The 17962-nt window shown below is 36.1% G+C and overlaps 2 protein-coding genes across 15 annotated transcripts in view; one reads left to right on the top strand and one right to left on the bottom strand.

The window, feature by feature from the left end:
- Nucleotides 1-14003, bottom strand: part of DTWD1 (DTW domain containing 1) — a 35918-nt gene extending 21915 nt beyond the window's left edge. For 4 of the 11 annotated variants that reach the window (XR_008621107.2, XM_063596634.1, XM_055098579.2 and 1 more), the window contains exons 1-5: nt 13777-13914; nt 9460-9778; nt 2589-2732; nt 1293-1385; nt 111-369 (exon numbers count right to left, since the gene is read on the bottom strand). Coding sequence is in view for 10 of the 11 variants with exons in the window: in XM_063596634.1 (XP_063452704.1) it covers nt 111-369; nt 1293-1385; nt 2589-2732; nt 9460-9723 (760 nt within the window). In the remaining variant the exon portion in view is untranslated. Of the gene's footprint in view, nt 1-110; nt 370-1292; nt 1386-2588; nt 2733-9459; nt 9779-12464 lie in introns of all 11 variants that reach the window. The other 7 variants (XM_055098578.2, XM_055098577.2, XM_055098576.2 and 4 more) reach the window with 7 other exon arrangements.
- FAM227B (family with sequence similarity 227 member B) overlaps nt 13944-17962 on the top strand; it is a 300149-nt gene continuing 296130 nt past the window's right edge. For 2 of the 4 annotated variants that reach the window (XM_055098575.2, XM_055098574.2), the window contains exon 1: nt 13971-14198. The gene's annotated coding sequence lies outside the window, so the exon portion shown is untranslated. Of the gene's footprint in view, nt 14199-16757; nt 16956-17962 lie in introns of all 4 variants that reach the window. The other 2 variants (XM_055098573.2, XM_055098572.2) reach the window with 2 other exon arrangements.

Below are 17962 nucleotides of genomic sequence, written 5' to 3'. Positions count from 1 at the left end.
CAAAATGTATAGGTATTCAGTGTAACTCCTCTTTCAAATTATCTGTAAGTTTGAAGTTTTTTCGAAATAAATCTGAGGGAGGAGCAGTCCAAAAAAACATTTTTTTTTACCTTGAAGTCGCTCATCAGTGAATATTTTGTTTGTTTGGTTCCAGGTGCTATCTATAAATATAATTTTTTTCAGTGTTGTGCCTTTGCACTTGCTGTCATTCAAATCACAGAACTCTTGTTCTTCAGTTCTTTTGCGTTTAAAAGATGGCTTGTCAGGGTCATCATTTTTGCCTCTAACATTATTTTGAATCCTTTTTTGCAGATGAAAAGAAATATCTTTTATTGAGATAGACTGAGGTCCAGGGAAAATGAGTGCAACCTAAAACAAAGAAAATTGGGTTAGCAGTGTGCTACTATGATCTTCAAAATATATAAATTTTGATTGACTTAAAATTTTAAGAAAGATATGTTGAATATCTGAGAAATAAGCATTAGGTTGGTTCTATTGTATATGGTTCTTTAATATGTATGGTAAAGTTTTTGGCTCTCCCCTAGTAATTTATAATCATAATATAATAATTAAAACTATTATTTCAAAATAAGTTATTCACTGACTGATAGATGCCAAGTTAGTCACACTTGAAATAAAAAGACTAAATTATATAATTTTTCATAAGATAAAAAGCAAAGTACATGATACTTCGTAAAAGAACCACTGAAAACTGTTCAATGATTAAATGCCATTTTCATCTATATCATAAGCCAAAGATAAAACAAATGATACAGTGAATGCTGGTGAGGAAATGGTGGTTTGAGAGCAGGATTAAATAGCATAACTCTTCATGGAAGCAATTTGACCATTTAAATCAAGAGTCTTAAAATATTCATACCCTTTGGTTCAACGATCTCATTATGTGAATGTAATAAAATAATCCTAAACACAGACACTTACAATATCTAAGTATATTTATTACAGTGAAAAATTAAAATGAAAAAATCTAACCTTCCAGGAAAAATTACATAAATATGATACCACTTTTCTTTCCGCACATTTTTACTGAGATTTATATTGTTAGAGCTTCCAATGTCTGAACAGCTCCTGGCACAAAGCAGGCACCAAGTAAATACTTGTTAAATGAATAAATGTTGGAGAATCAAGGGAATTTTATCCCCATATGTTTCTCTATTTCCCAAATTTTCTTCAATGAGCACACAAATTTTTAAAATAAAAAGATAAAAACAAAATCACAATAAAATAAAATTATGAAACAAAAAATCTTGGCCAGGCACAGTGGCTCATACCTGTAATCCCGGCACTTTGGGAGGCCAAGGTGAGAGGATCACTTGAGCCCTAGGAGTTCGAGACCAGTCTGGGCAACATAGTGAGACCTGTCTCTACAAAAAATAAAAATATTAGCTGGGAGTAGTGGCGCACACCCATGGCCTCAGCTACTCGGGAGCCTGAGGTATGGGGATTGCTTGGGCCCAGAAATTTAAGGCTGCAGCAAGCTGTGATCATGCCAATGCATTCCAACCTGGGCAACAGAGCACGACTCTTAAAAAACAAAAACCTTGAATTTTATACATTTCAAAGTTGTAAAAGTTTTTAAATATTCATAATACATGTCTATATTTCCCCCTATATCCAGTTAGCAAAGTCCAGGGCTTCTGAATTTTCTTAAATTATAAGCATATCACATCTCCTTACAGAACATAGCACTACATTCTATTTAATCAACATAAATGGAGTCTAGCTGACCAAAGAAAGAAACATTTTCCTAGATCCAAAACTCAAATATTATTTACAAACATAATTTTTTATATAAACTCAACCAAAAAAATACATATATATATATAGATATAAATAGGAAAGTAAAAATTTACCAAGTTCTTCCTGGAACAAATGAATGCACTAATTTTTAATTTTGTTTCTATACTAGCCACACCAACAAATGGCCTCCAAGAGACCAAAAGGCTTTTACATGCTTCTTTCAGTAACCAAGGCCTTAATTTTTTGAGACACATTGTAAAATTACTTTTCAGCAAGAAGACCCATAATATCTCACCAATGTGACAATTGCAACTGGGTGAAAACCAATTAAGAATCTAAAAATGAGCAAGGAAGGCCTCTGAGCAGCCAAAAGAAATGTTATAAAGGCTATGCACTAAAGCTCTTAATTTAGGAGGATTCCTGAATATCCTAACTCAGTCTTTCTTCTTTTAGAGAAATTCCAACAATATTTGTAATCTGGTTTCCCAGTTTGCATCAAATTAGATCATCTATATGTAGCACAAACAGGAGAAGGAGAGGAGAAAAGGTAAAAGCAGGCACAATAGTATTGGCAAGGAGTAAAAACCTGAAGAAATAAGGCAGAAGAGCTATAAAATGCAGAAAGACTCAAAAACGCATAGCAGTCTAGAAACATCTGATCTTTGAAGATATCAATGAAATAAACTGTATATAGTCTAACATTACCTGAGCATAATACTTTACTAAGAAAAATATTAAATTATGTTTGAGTAAGTTCAGAAAGGCAATGGAGGTTAAAATTCATTTTTATATCCAATGTGAAGAGTTATAAAAACTAAGTTGCCTACTTCATGGTCCTTTTCTTCATATTCTGGAATACAAGGATACGTGTAAATGTTTACAAATTCAGGTGCCAAGAGTTTTGCATGTATAGCAGTACTTTTGCCATCTGTTTCATTTGGATGTTTAATGATGTCAATCTTCAATGGAAGCTAAAGGTAAAAAAAGCACAAATAAAAAAATATATAAACATTTTAATTTTTATGTTAATAAAAAGGGTCTTTAAAGCTAAATAGGAAGCTCACAATAAACTCCTATAAATATGCATATGGTTTAAAAGATATACCAGAATATTAAGAATGGTGATTGTTACAAAACCAACCCAAATTTCTTCCTTGGCATTGTTATTCATGTATTAGGACAACTATTTTCAACTCATTTAACAGAGAATCTTCTCTTAAAGCAAAGCTCCAATATCATTTTCACTTAAGTTATATTAACTCCAATTCTTTGCATTTCACCATGTGTGCCAAGGACATTTTAATAAATCCTATAAACTTTAGGTTTGCCTATTTTATGCCATTTTATTTTATTTTTATTTATTGATCTTGAGATGGACTCTCACTGTGCCACCCAGGCTGCAGTGCAGTGGTGTGATCTCGGCTCACTGCAACCTCCGTCTCCTGGGTTAAGCAATTCTGCCTCAGCCTCCCAAGTAGCTGGCATTACAGGCACCTGCCACCATGCCCAGCTAATTGTTGTATTTTTTTAGTAGAGACAGGTTTTCACCATGTTGGCCAGGTTGGTCTTGAACTCCTGACCTCAAGCGATCTGCCTGCCTCAGCCTCCCAAAGTGCTGAGATTACCAGTGAGCCACCACACCTGGCCTCTTACGCTATTTTAAAAAGAAATGTAAGTTTGGGCAAAAAGCTTCAGATCTAAAATTCAAGTTGAAATTCTGTTCCTTAGACATACTTTCAAGTCAAAACTGTTATCCTTTGCAGGAAACATCATGATTTTCGGCATCACATTTTCAACAGCACAAATTAAATAATTATCAATTAAAAAATAGTAACAATAGACCGAAGAGGTGTAATCTTTATATCACAAAACTGTCTTCAAAATCATCTTGCCTAAATACTCCCCAATCTTTCTGGCACCAAGAAGGACTGGTTTCGTGGAAGACAATTTTTCCACAGACCAGGGTTGGGGGAGAGGGTTTGGGGATGATTCAAGCACATTACACTTATTGTGCACTTTATTTCTATTATTATTACATTATAATATATAATGAAATAATTATACAACTCACCATAATGTAAAATCAGCAGGATCCCTGAGCTGGTTTTCCTGCAACTTGATGGTCCCATCTGGGACATGGGAGACAGTGACAGATCTTCAGGCATTGGATTCTCCTAAGGAGCATGCAATCTAGGTCCCTTGTATGCACAGTTCACAATAGGGTTCATGCTCCTGTGAGAATCTAATGCTGCCGCTGATCTGACAGGAGGCAGAGCTCAGGTGGTAATGCGAGTGATGGGGAGCGGCTGTAAATACAGACGGAAGCTTCGCTTGCTCTCCAGCAGCTCACCTCTTGGTGTGCGGCCTGGTTCCTTAGGACCGGTACTGGTCTGTGGTCTGGGGATTGGGGACCCCTGTTGCCTAAGTATTTCCCTTGAAGTTTCATTATTTGTTATAGATGTTGTCTGTAACATGTCTCTATGCAAAAATAATATTCTCTTGGATTTTGTAAATTATATTTTTCTTATTTCACTTTGGCTTTTTTGGTTTAGCTCTCTTTGTAATGCTTATACAAGTACTGCATTCAGCCATGATTATGAAAAAAATGCCAAATCATATCTCCCTTACTATATATAAGAAACCCTCTGGAGATGTGTTCTTGACTTCAGCTTTTAAATGACCTTTTGTTTTATTTGGTAGTTCCCACCGTCTCCAAGTTCCCATCCCATGCTAAATAAGTAGGATTCTAGGAATTTACCCTGGGCACACTATTTTACCCTGGAGGACAAAACTATTTTTCTTATGTCTTAAACTGTACATATTTAAAGTGTACAATCTAATAAGTTTTAACATATGTTAAATTCTTGAATCCACTGCTACAGTCAAAATAATGATTTGCCACTATCAAAAGTCTTCTCATACCCTTCTTCCTTCTCCTCTCACCATCAACAATTGCCCTCCTCAGGCAAGCAGTAATCCACTGCCACTATAGTTTGTACTTTCTAGAATTTTATATAAATGAAATCATACAATATACCCTCTTCATTTGACTTTAGCTAAGAATAATTATTTTGAGGTTCTTCCATGTTGTGTGTGTGTGTGTGTCATTAGTTCCAAAACTATTTTTGAATGGAGCAGCTACTAAATAATTTCAATTTCAAATTTTTTTCTTCCTGGACAATTATGTTGGGGACAGAACAGTATAAAGAATACACCCCAGGAGGACCTTGGCCTACAAATAAATTCCTCAAATAGTTTTCAATTAGGGTTTCAAATGCTGTATCTCCTACCCTCCCCACTTAGGCCTAGCAATCATTTATAAGTTAGGCCCAATGATCATTTATAAGTTAGGCCCAATTGCTTCTAATCATCAAACCAACTTCTAGTTATGGAAAATTTACCATTTAAGTAGGCAGTTCACAAATGATTTTACATCAGTCTACTTCTGGCTGAACACTACATCAGAGTTTCCTCATGACGCTCGGTCTCAGTTGAAACTACCTTCCCTCTCCCTAGGGTCTCTGAGCACCACATCAGTATTATCTTAGCCCAGGGAAGGTAGGAAGTAAGAAAAGAAAAAAAAGCAGATCATGACAAGAAAAGAAAAAGAAAGCAGATCATAAAAGTGAACTTCTTATATGGCTGATGAGTAAAGCTGAAAATTCCAAAAGTTATCAATATTTCTGATCAGCTAGCTATCTTGGAGGGTATCATTTATATCAAGAACACAGGAGTGTTATTGACAAATTTTATAAATCATGTGCCTAGCCTATTTTTTTAATTATATGATAAAAGAAAAAGCTTTATGAACTAAAGTCTGCAAGCATAATTATGCAAAACCTGTACACAATCCAAGGTATTGTTAGTTTTCCATGAGCGTGAGATCTCTCGCATCATAAAACCAAAGCACAGAAACAGATCAAATCATGGAAATCCATGTTTGTGTTCTAGTTCACACATGTTAAAAGAAGATTATTTCTTAAATAATGACAAGAGTACAGAGTAACAATAATAGTGTTGACCACACAGGAACAGAAAACCAAACAACGCATGTTCTCACTCATAAGTGGGAGTTGAACAAGGAGAACACATGGACACAGGGAGGGGAACATCACACACTGGAACCCCTCTGGGGGTGGGGAGCTAGGGGAGGGATAGCATTAGGAGCAATACCTAATGTAGATGATGGGTGCAGCAAACTACCAGGGCACGTGTGTATCAATGTAACAAACCTGCAAGTTCTGCACATGTATCCAAGAACTTAAAGTATAATTAAAAAAGAAAGAAAAAAAATTTGCTTTTTTACAAGCTACAAAAACATTTGCTCTGAGGCTTTGTATGGACATTAAAGCTTAACTGTGTTTAAAAAAAAAAAATAGTGTTGACCAGAGGGCAGTCTGAGTAGAGACATTCTGTTTTCAAACAAGTAAAGAATATCAATCTGCCCTCGAACACTTATGTTTTATAAAAGAGACTTACCACAAATCCTTCTGCCCAAGTTTATCAAAATGCTACTGACAAGGAGACCTAAGCATTTTCCCATGGGATTATCAACTTTCCCCAAGAGAGCCTTTTAAATTCTAGGCTCTAAATGCCTATGGCCTAGCGAAGTGTAACCATTGTAACATTGCACCATAGTGCAGTACTTATATGCTTGTGATGATGCTGATGTAAACAAACTTACTGCACTGCCAGTCATATAAAAGCATGCTATACAATAATGTTTAATAATGATAATATAAATCTGTTACTGGTTTATATATTTACTATACTACACTTAATTTTTTTAGTTTTAGAGTACACTCATCCTAATTAGAAAAAAGAAATGTTAACTGTAAAATAGCCTCAGGCAGGTCCTTAAAGAGGTATTCCAGAAGAAGGCATTGCTATCATAGGAGATGACAGCTCCATACATTACCCCTGAAGAGCTTCCAGTGGGACAAGATGTGGAGGTGGAAGAAGACAGTGATACTGATGATCCTGACACTGTGTAAGCCTAGGGTAATGTGTTTGTGTCTTGGTTTTCAACAAAAAAGTTTAAAAAGTAAAAATAAATAAATAATAAAAATAGGAATAAGGTTACAGAATAAGAGTATAAAGAAATATTTTTGTTCAGCTGTGCAATGTGTTTGTGTTTAAATCTAAGTGTTATCACAAGTTTTTTAAAAAGTTTATAAAGTAAAAAAGTCACAGTAAGCTAATTTATTGAAGAAAAATATTTTTCATAAATGTAGTGTACCCTAAGTATACAGTGTTTATAAAAACTACAGTAGTGTACAGTAACATCACAGGCCTTCACATTCACTCACAACTCACCACTGACTCACCAAGAACAACTTCCAGTCCTGCAAATTCCATTCATGCTAAGTGCCCATAAAGGATTACTATTTTTATACTGTACTTCTACTGTACTTTTCTATGCTTATATTTGTTTAGATACACTAATACCATTGTGTGTACAACTGTGTACAGTATGCAGTACAGTAACATGCTGTACAGATTTTGTAGGCTAGGAGCAATAGGTATTGCCCAGGTGTATAGTAGGCTATACTATGAAGGTTGTGTAAGTACATTCTATGATGTTTGCACAACAGTGAATTTGCCTAACGACTCATTTCTCAGGACACATTTCTCAGGATGTATCCCTGTCATTAGGAGACATATGACTATATTTATGAATGCATTCCCTAGACTAAAATTGGGAGGGAATTACTCATTATATTGTCATCCTCCTTTCCCAAGTAGGCTATCTAAAAGCAAATGCTGAATGATTTGTTAAAATAAAAATAAAGTAAAAATTGGAAAGGACATTTTGTAGAGCTGTTATTACCATTAATGTATATTAAAGTATCAAATTTTATACAAGGCCATTAAAATATAAACACTTTAGAAAACTCTGCACAGTCCAGACCATTGAGAGATGATCAAACACTAATGTCTTGAGTCATTTCTATTAAATGGTGTATATTAGACCACTGATTTGGAAAATACCCTCTATTATTAAATATCTATGAAAATATCAGCCCTGTAACTATATTACTGATTATTATTATTATAATATGCAATCCATTTTTTAATACAATACACCTTAGGATAAAACTTTTAATGGAATCCCTTCTTTATGTGGCTATGAGAGAAATGTAAAATAGAATAATTCTACGTATACTTCAAAAACCATACTTCAAAATGTAACATTCCTGTAAGATAATGGGAAACTTGAAAATAATTATTACCCTCAAGTTCTTGTTTTTTTCTGAGCAAACTGTGAAGCTCATATTAAATTCCACACTTACTTATTTTTGGCTAGTAAACTTTCCATTAGCCTATACATGTGATTTTAGATGCTGAGGAGACCATGGACTGGCCAAGATGATATAGGCTAAACTGAAATTCAAATAAAATATGAGTGTCAAAGTACTCTTCTTACTTCAAATTCAAATGAACTTTAAAATCATCAAAACAAATATTTTAAAATATAGCTACAACTTATTTTTTTTTTACTGGCAAGTTCTAATGAGTCCATGTGTAGAATTTAGTCTCTCTAAAGTCTTACACAGTCAAATTTTATACATTAATTGATTTATTCCTAAAGTTTGGGATAATGTTAGACAAGTTAACATATATATAATAAATTCTTTGATTATGTAGACATGACGTTCTACAGACCTTTTACCTATACAAAAGTAGTCTTGGTAAGCCTAAAAAGTATAAAGGTAAGCAATCAAATCGGGCTTAAAATCACTCTAATGATAACACAGCCCAGGGAATTGGTCTTAGTTTTTAAATTTTACTTTATTTTCATTTTGGTCAATGAAATCTGCTCCATCCCCATGTATAGGATAAGTCACAAAATCTTAGGTGAAAATCAACTCTAATTCTACTAGAATAGTATTTTCTCAAGGAGCAGTCCAAAGACATGAGTGTTTGGAGCTCCTTCAGGGTGTCTATAAACTTTTTTTTTAGTATTCATAAGTTTATATCACACATTTTTTCCCATGTTGTAAATAAATTAAAATCATTAATGAAAAATTAATTGGTTTCATTAAAAACACCATTTCAGACCCAGAGACAAGAAAAACAAAGAGGTTTAGTGGTCTGTAGGGCTAAATTTTCCATAAATACACTTGGTTTTCATGCTAGGAATGATAAATTCCTCTTCAAAATGTTTAATTGTGTGATGTTCTTGTTCTTTGTTCAGAAGCCCAAGCTCCTTGTACTCTCGTTTCCAGCATGCAAACAACCCTCCCACTCTTGTTGTGCCCTGACATGGCCAAACATGTCCAGACATGCCTTATACTATAGCGGACAAACCACTCTTAACCCCTCCTTTTACAAATCGTGCATTTACTCTATTTGGAAAAGTTTAAGTCTTAGCCAACTGGAATCAGTTTTGATTGTGTGGTCCAACCCTAGCCAATAAGGGAAGGACACAGGGACAGGAACTGCATTAGGGTTAAAAATCCCTTCCTTCCTTTGTTCGGTGTGCTCTTGCGATCAGGCGCAGCACCCTTCTGCAGAAGTAAATGTGCCCTGCTGAGAAATTTTCTGTCTAAGTGCTAGTTTTTCTTTGCAGCAACAAGCACTTGTTTCTAACAATAATAACATTATTTATTAAGTTTATCCATTAGAGTAGGTATACATGAGATGTTTTTAAAAAATCTATTTTCATACTTTCAAACAATTAAATTTCTTACTAACCTTCACAAGTGGAATCTGTTCAATAGGTACATTTTCAACTGGAACATAACATGTATAGCAGTAGAACATTCTGGAACCACCACATTTGAGACATTTTGATCTCCCACTTTGCTGAGCTTTTTGAAGAACTTCTTGAGATGCTAAACATAAGTTTTGAAGGGGATCTTCTGAAGCTATGGAAGTAGTTTGTGACTGTTTTGTTTCCACAAATTTTGAACTATTTTCTTCACTTCGTTTGAGAAATATAGGTGGATTGAGAGACATTCTTCATTCAAACCAAAGTTTAACGGCTATTTCTAAAACACATATCATAGGTGCACTGTAAAAAAAAAGTATCAAGAGAAGGAAAAATAAAAACAGAAAACATTTTACTCAGTCTACAAAGAAAATTACTCAATTTAAGTCACAATTGTGTGCTGTTTTAGTACTTATTAAACATGTTTTAAACCACCAAATTGGCACACTTTAAAACATAAGATTAAAAGCAATAAACTGAAAGTTATTTCAAATATAAAGTTCAGGTACTGAGAATCCATTTTTCAAGAACCCTTTTTTGTTCCAGAGATGGCAGTTTTGTTTTCCAGATATTAGGAATGCAATGGTTTCACGTTAATATCAGACAGGGATATATTCAACCCTGTTGGCTCTGACTTTGAATTGACATTAATGAAAAATAGAAGATTCTAGTGGAATTGGCAAAATTTAGTTGGTTATGTTCTAAAAGATATAACCCTCTCCAACTTAAAACACACACTACATATGTGTGAGTGTGTCTGTGTACATGTGTGCATATACATATAAAACTTCATATCCAATAAAAAATAAGAGGCATCTACTACTCATTACAATTTGTAAAATATCCCATAAGGTAAAATATATTATCCTATAAATTTTAAAAATTTACAGAGTAACATTAATGTCCACTTACTCTAAGAATTTATGTTTTTTAAAAACATACATCATTCAGATTCTTTAGTACTAGAGAAAAATGGTAAAATAACTTTCCCACTTAATATTTTCTTCAAAGAAGGGTGATGGCTGCCAAAATTGCTATCTGCATACCCTGTAAGGAAGATATCTTTCAAGGGAGAAACAACACTGGTGCCCTATTGATTTGATATGCATTCCACAGCTGTAAAATAATTCTCTTATTATAAAGCCTTCTGGCATTGTGGTTTAACTACGAAGCTCCAGGCACTTTAAGTAGAAACAGCGACAAGAGAAATGCTGTGACTCCAGCAGGAAACATTTTGTGGTCTCCCAAACAGAAAGTGAACAAAAAGTCCAGAGAAACATAAAATACAACATAATTTGCTGAGAAGAAGTTAGTGGCACTAATTTAATTACTCATCAAATGAATTTTTCTTTTTCTTTTTCTTTTTTTTAAGATTGTAAGTCCCAGTGAGTTCGAGACACAAATAAAGAGATACAAAAACGCCGGTTATAGTAGAAAAAGGTACTTGCCAAATGTACCCAAGGGGAAAAACAAAATACAGTAAATATTTTTGCTGTGTACTGATTAGGCACAGATTTGCATTTTGGGTAAGAAAGCAGTATTTAAGAACAATGGTCCAATCCCTTGTTCCTGCCTCACAAATAGAAAATCTTACCTACTTCTGACTGCCACTCCAACTCACCTGCCTAAAAATGGCTTTGATCTTTGTGATCATGCCCTCAATGACTGAAAGTGCAGGATATTAAGATGCCCTCTTTTCTTGAGCCTCAGATTCTTTTAGGAATCACATGAAAATATTAAACCTCATCCCTAGAAAATGCATATACAGATACAATATTTTGCACACAATTTCAGGAGGTTTGGAGATCTCCTAGAGTCCATCTACGACCCAGGTAAGGAAGTTCCAAGCATGGGAAGGGCCGGGCATGGTGGCTCATGCCTATAATACTAGCATTTGGGAGGTTAAGGTGGGAGGATTACTTGAGCACAAGAGTTTGAGAACAGTCTGGACAACAAAGTGAGATCCCATCTCTAAAACAGAGAAAAAAAAAAAGCTTGGGAAGAGATCCTAATAGTCCCCAGAAATGAGAGTTGCAAATGCTCTGTTGGCGTCTCTTTGCTGCACATACGAAGCTAAGTTTCACCCAAACTCTCTTTGGGTTTGTCCTGGTGTTGCCTGAGGTTCTTACAGAGAAACATTTTGAGGCTTTAATAGTCCTGAGTTATTCAGATGATGGGATTCATCCTAAAAAATGAAATTTGATTGGAGTAGCTCAACCTGACTTCATTTCCTTGGGTAATGGAGTAGCTATTTAGTGGGAATGCATGTACCACTCAAAGGCCCAGGCATAGTGGGACTGAAAAATGCAGTTCCTGTGGATGTCATGAAAGTTACTGTGGTTGCCTGACATTTAACAGAAAACTACTGGTGAGTTTTTGGAGTTATCCTAGGGCACTGAAAGTGCATTCCTCCTAGAGATACCTCAGAAATATCACTTTGCAGTTCATGGACCTGCTATCCACATAACTAAATGGATATTAGTGAAGCCTTATATAAATAACCTTCCTCTACAAAAATCAACCACCACAAATACCTGTAAGACAGTAAAAGAGAAATGTTTATGGCTCCACCTCTTAGTTCACCTATATACTCTCACTTATGGCTGAGGTGGCCACGTAGAAGAGGCCAGCAATTGTAAATCATGGGCAGCTCCCTCCAGTGGTCTCTGAAACTACATGATCAGGGCATCTGTCCTAACCGAGCCAACAGCCTGCCTCGACTGTGAGAAAATCATTGCAAATGATTTTATTGCAAATGGGGTTATTTAAAATTTTTAAAACATACTTGTTAACATCAAATATGTGCAAGGAAGTACAATTTGAGTCATGGGGGCTAAAAAGACTTAGAAAACATAAAGACTGTTCCTAAGGAACTAACAATTTTAACACCTTGATGGTGCGTCCATCATTCTGGAACTTAAGGCTAAAAATACATTAATTTTTTATTCCTCCTTCTACCCAATTTCCACCCCAAATTAATTATACTCACCAAGTTGCATCTACCTTGTATATAATCCTCTATCTTCACTCTCAAAGTCAGGATTCTAATTCAGTTCCTTATTAACTCATAGATGGGCCACGGCAATGTCTTAAACCTCTTTGAGTACTTATTATTAGTTCCACATATTTGACATGGAAAAATGCATTTATTGTGGAGGTACTTTAGTGAATCTATCCCCTCCAGCATTCAACTCTGTAAGAGCAGATTCCTTCCCTGATCTCACCTATTCCTGATTCTTATGCAACAGCAGGAACTCAACAAACACTTGTTAACTAAATCAAAACCATTCTGCAAAACACATCCAGTAAGCATCTCGCTACTGAAGTATCTGATAAACTACCTTTATGGGCCGTCTGCAGCCTAGCACAAGTGGCAGGCTGGCAATTTTTTTTTTCTCCAAAATAATAACAAAAAGCTTCTACCTCTTCCATTATTGTAAGCTGACTCACCTCCCAATGGAACACTATACAGACTCCCCTGTCCTATATTGTGGACCAATTCAGTATTAGAAAAAAACCACTTCCAATTTTCTTTAGAGTGTTTTTAAGAACTTGGTCACATAGGACCTACAGGTCCAACATTCATTTTTCATAATCCAAGGTAGTAGTACCCTTTTTCATATAGGATCAATGGCCTCTCCCACACCACCCGCCATATGGTAACAAACTGTCTTGCCTTCGTTTTCATGGTGCACTGGGTTAGTCCTTACATGCTGCGATCTAAAGTATTGATTTTACCATCCAACTTTGTGGGCCTGGCTACTGAAAATGTTAATATACTTCCTTATTTGTCCTACATTCCCAATAAATAATTTAGACGTAAGAAACAGGCTCTTTTCCTTATTATGTAACCACAACCTCAATATTTTAAATACACTGCATGGCATCACTAATTCTACGTCTGTACTACGCTTCCCCTTCCGTGATAACCAAACCCCCACAAACCACTCCAAATACTAAAAATAAAATAAAATAAAGTATGGGGTTCCTAGGGAACTGACTTTGCCAGGACATACTTTTCGTTGGGGCGGAATGCACCGAAAATCATTGGTAGGAAAAATAATTTTTTTTTTTTTGAGGAAAAATTTGGAAACCTTTTTCCCAAAGGGCCCGCAAGATCCTAAAAAAAGCAAGAGACCGCGCAGGAACCGAGGATCCCCCTCACAGGCGACACCCAGCGCGACCTCCGCTAGGGTCCTGACAAAGAATGTCCACTTCCCGCGGCCGCACCTCTGGGGCCAGACCACTGGTCTCCAGAGAGGCGCGGGGACCTCCACCAGGGATCGGAGTGGTACTCAGACCTGCACACCCGCGAGTCCTCGAACAGCTCCACACGTCTCCAGCTCCGCCCGAGCCCGAGCCACGCGCCGGGCCGTGATCGCGCACGGACCAGACGGAACGCTTTCCGGGAGACACCAGAGGGAGGAGCCAGGCAGTTACTAGCGTCGTTGCTAAGGCAGGGGCCGCGCACACCGCACACCGCGCGGCTTAAGCAACAGGCTGGGACGACAGCGGGGCGGGGTTAGACGGGAAGTTCCGCCTCAGCCTCTCACTCAGCGGCGGTGTCGCACTTCTCCCGAGAGGCTCCGGCGAGGGGCAGGGCCGCGTTCGTCCGGGACCCGCCTCAAGCCTCGCAGCCTTTCACCCAGTTTCCTCCCGATTCTTGCTGGGACAACAAAATTGGGAAGCGGTTCTCGAAACATACTGTCAAGGCGTAGTTGCAGTGAGTTGTGAAGAAATGTTGATCCCAGAGAAAAGTTTGCATTTTGCCCACCTCAAAGATATTTTGGTTGTGAGAACTTGGCTACATTACTCTTTCGTGGCTATATCAATATCATTATTTCGTGTGCTGTGTGGTAATGAAAGCTATTAGAAAAATCATTTGTATCTTTATGATTTAGTTTGCATAAAAACACGCATATAGAGTTAAGAGTACTTTGTGTTTTTCCACTTTGAAGTATAATATGTGGATAAGTTATTAGAACATTTGTCCGTGCCTCTCCCCAAACAATGCCCAAACGGAAGTGCACTCTAACAACTAAGATTTTAAAACAATGGTCAAATGTTGAGCGATGTTTTATTGACTACTCTGAATTTATCAAGTGGTAGATAAAGGACATTACAATGCCCTAGAAGTGCTCACGATATCAAGTAAAGCATGTTAAATTCAAGTACAGAAAATGCAATATTCTTACTACTGAGATAAAAAATGGAATTTAATAAATTACAGGAATTTCAAGAAAGCTGAGAATGGAGTGGTCAATAAAGGCTTCTTTTTCGGACTTGGGTAAGGCCTTGAAGAATGATTTAGGTTTAGGACAGTGTTTTTCAACTGGAAAGGGGATTGTGTGGGACCCAATAGTGGAGGTCTTGACCCATTTGTAAGCAAGGAAATCTTTTTAAACTTAAAAAAAAAAAAGAAACAATATAGATTGGAAATATCAGCGCATGTAAGTAAGTTTAGTGTTACTTAGTAAAGTACTGCTTTATGGAGCTTTTAATTGTATATATGCGTGTATGTGTGCACTAGGGCTTGTTTGTAAAATGTATTTCTTACTGTATTTCAAACCCTAAAAAGTTTGAAAGCCAGTGATTTAGGGAGAAAGGTGAATTTTCTGGGTAGGGAAAGTAGAATAGCAAAGTCTATAAGCCAAGAAGAATTCACAACCATTTTCCTTTTTAGTTTAACTCTAAATTTTATCAAAGTAGTTAAATTGCACAGATTAAAAAGCAAATAATACTACTTGTTAGATTGAGCATTGGGTTGCTATCGTATGTAATAAATTACTCCAAAATATGGTGGCTTAAAACAACCATTTTATTATGTTCACAGGTGGTGTTGTCAATAGGGCACAGTCATCAGCTTTTCTTTGGTAACTCAATTAGAAAGACTAGAGTGGGCATGCTAGCAGAGCTTCTGTAACTATATGGCCGGGGCTTCCTCACAGTATGGCAGCAAGGTAGTCAGACTTCTTAGCTTAAACTCAGAGCTCCAAAGGGAGTGTTGCAATGAACAAGGCAAAAATTGCCTGACCTTTTCTGACCTTGCCTCAAAAAGTAACGCGGTGCTACTTCCCTCACTTTCTTTTGCTTACAAATCTGTCAAAGTCCTGTTCCATTTTAGGAAAGGAGACATAGATCCCTCTTCTCAAAGGATTGGCAAAGAATTCTTGTCCATGTTTTAAAACCAGCATAGTGAGTTTACTTCTGTAACAGAAAACCCCAAAATATCGGTGGTTTAATACACTTTTTTTTTCCTCACAAAAGATCCATTGTGGCTATTTCTAGTCAGACGAAATGTTAAATTCAAGGCCAGATGTATTTATTTTTAATGGTTCTGCTGCCTTCTAGGACTAGCTTGTTTGACAAGAAAGAAAGTATGGCAAATTACCCAAGGTTAACTCTAAAAATGACATGTATCAATTTGGCCACATTCTGTTGGCCAGAATTTAGTCCCAAGGCCCCCACTTCAACTGCCGGGGATCCTGAGAAATGTAGAGAAACACACACATATTGGTGAGCACTAACAGTTTGCCACATTCTAGGTTAAAGAAAACCCTGTAGTACCCAACCCTTCTACTCTATTCTCACTTCTTCTCACCAAAGGAAAATTCAAGTCTTTTAAATATTTCATCTGTTACCCCCATGTCTAAATATACTTACATTGCACTTTCTTGATTTTCCAATTTCAGACATTACCCACTGACTTTCTCCTATGGAAGGCAGTGATAAAGGTCTTTTGTAACACCACCACCTCCAAGTGTGTGCACATTCCCTCTCTACCTCATACACTCTTCTTGTCCCTTCACCTGTCAATAGTGATATCATAGGCTTTGGCTAAATCAACATTTAGTGTTATCACTACTGTCTAGGTAAATGTCATTCAACCCCAAGGCACATAGTATACTAAGATCGCATTAACTTTTAATACAACTTTTTACTTTCCTTTCTCTTAACTGCCATTTTTAATGTATTATTTATCTGTTCTCAAACACTGGCAAACTGCTAAAGCATCACAGTGAAATACATCAGTTAATCCAGTAGATTTTTTTTCCTTACAGATACTCTTCCTACAGCGTTACAACCTTTAGTTTATTTAGGATTGCTGGTTTCTCCAACATAATACTGCTCTCCTGTGTGTTAGATCCCTTGTTTCCTTTTTCTTTGTTTAATCCCTTTTTAAAAATGAACTACATTCTCTAATACCTTCTTGGAAAAAGGTAAATAGGAGTGTAGTAGATAGAATAATGGCCCCCAAAGATGTCTATATCCTTATCTCCAGAACCTGTTGATATTTTATATGGCAAAAGGAACTGCATATGTGATTAAGGAGATGGGCTAAATTACCCTGGATTGTCTGGGTGGCTGGACATAATCAAAGAGTTCTTCTGAGAGGAAGACAAGATGTCAAGAGAGGGGAGAAGACTCTACACTGCTGGCTTTGAAGATAGAGGGAGGAGCTCTGAGCAAAGGATAGCAGGTGACTGCTAGAAGCCCCTTTTCTCACAAAAAGATCTTCTGGGAGAAAAAATTATGTGTATTAAGCCATTGATATTTTGTGTTTTTTTGTTACACAAGTAAATTTACTATGCTGGGCGACAAGAGTGAAACTCTGTCACACACACACACACACACACATACACACACAAACAACATGAAAGGAGCATAGCCCTGCAGACCCATTTCAGATTCCTGACCTCTAGACCTGTGAAATAATAAACTTTGTGATTTTTTAAGCCACTTTGTTAGCTGTTTGTTACAGCAGCAATAAGAAACTAATATGAGATGAATTTTTTTTTTAGTATCTTGCAAATCTGAAAAATGCCACACATTTAATTGATACTCTGTTTATATTTAAATTTACAGATTGAAAGTCATTTTCTGGCATAATCCTCTAAATTATTGTTTTTTTTATCCTCTGATTCTTGTTTACTTTAACATTTTTGTTCTAGTTTCTAGAAGATTTCTTCAGCTATTTTTCACTAGACTGTTGTTGAATAATTTATATCATATTTGTACTTTGCATTTTTTCTTATTCTGTATTCATTTATAACATGCAGTTTTGGCTTCAGGGATGCATTATCTTATTATAGCTCTCTATGAGTCTTAAAGACTTTTTTGAAGTTTCCTTCTGTTCCCCACATTGTCTGTATATGCCTAGATTTTATTTTTAGTCACTTGTTTGGATTTCCATTTTTTAAAAATATTTTTTATTTCACAATTAGTCCATAAATAATAATCTTTAGCTTTCTATCCATTTTGAAATACAAGGATTAAAATGGTGATAGAAAGCCTCATGGTGTCTGAACAGGAATTGTCAAGCATTCAGCTTCATAGTAGAGCAAGGTTTATCATTGGAAGTTTCTCAAACATTTAAAGAAGAAAAGGGGCCAATAAAGATAAGAATAAATCAATGAAATTAAAAACAAATGTGCACTAAAGAAAAGCAACAAGGCCAAAACTGGTTCTTTGCAAAGATTAATAAAA

Source organism: Pan paniscus, chromosome 16, assembly GCF_029289425.2.
Source record: "Pan paniscus chromosome 16, NHGRI_mPanPan1-v2.0_pri, whole genome shotgun sequence".
Classification (NCBI taxonomy): Eukaryota; Metazoa; Chordata; class Mammalia; order Primates; family Hominidae; genus Pan; species Pan paniscus.
This window is presented reverse-complemented; position numbering and strand designations above follow the sequence as displayed.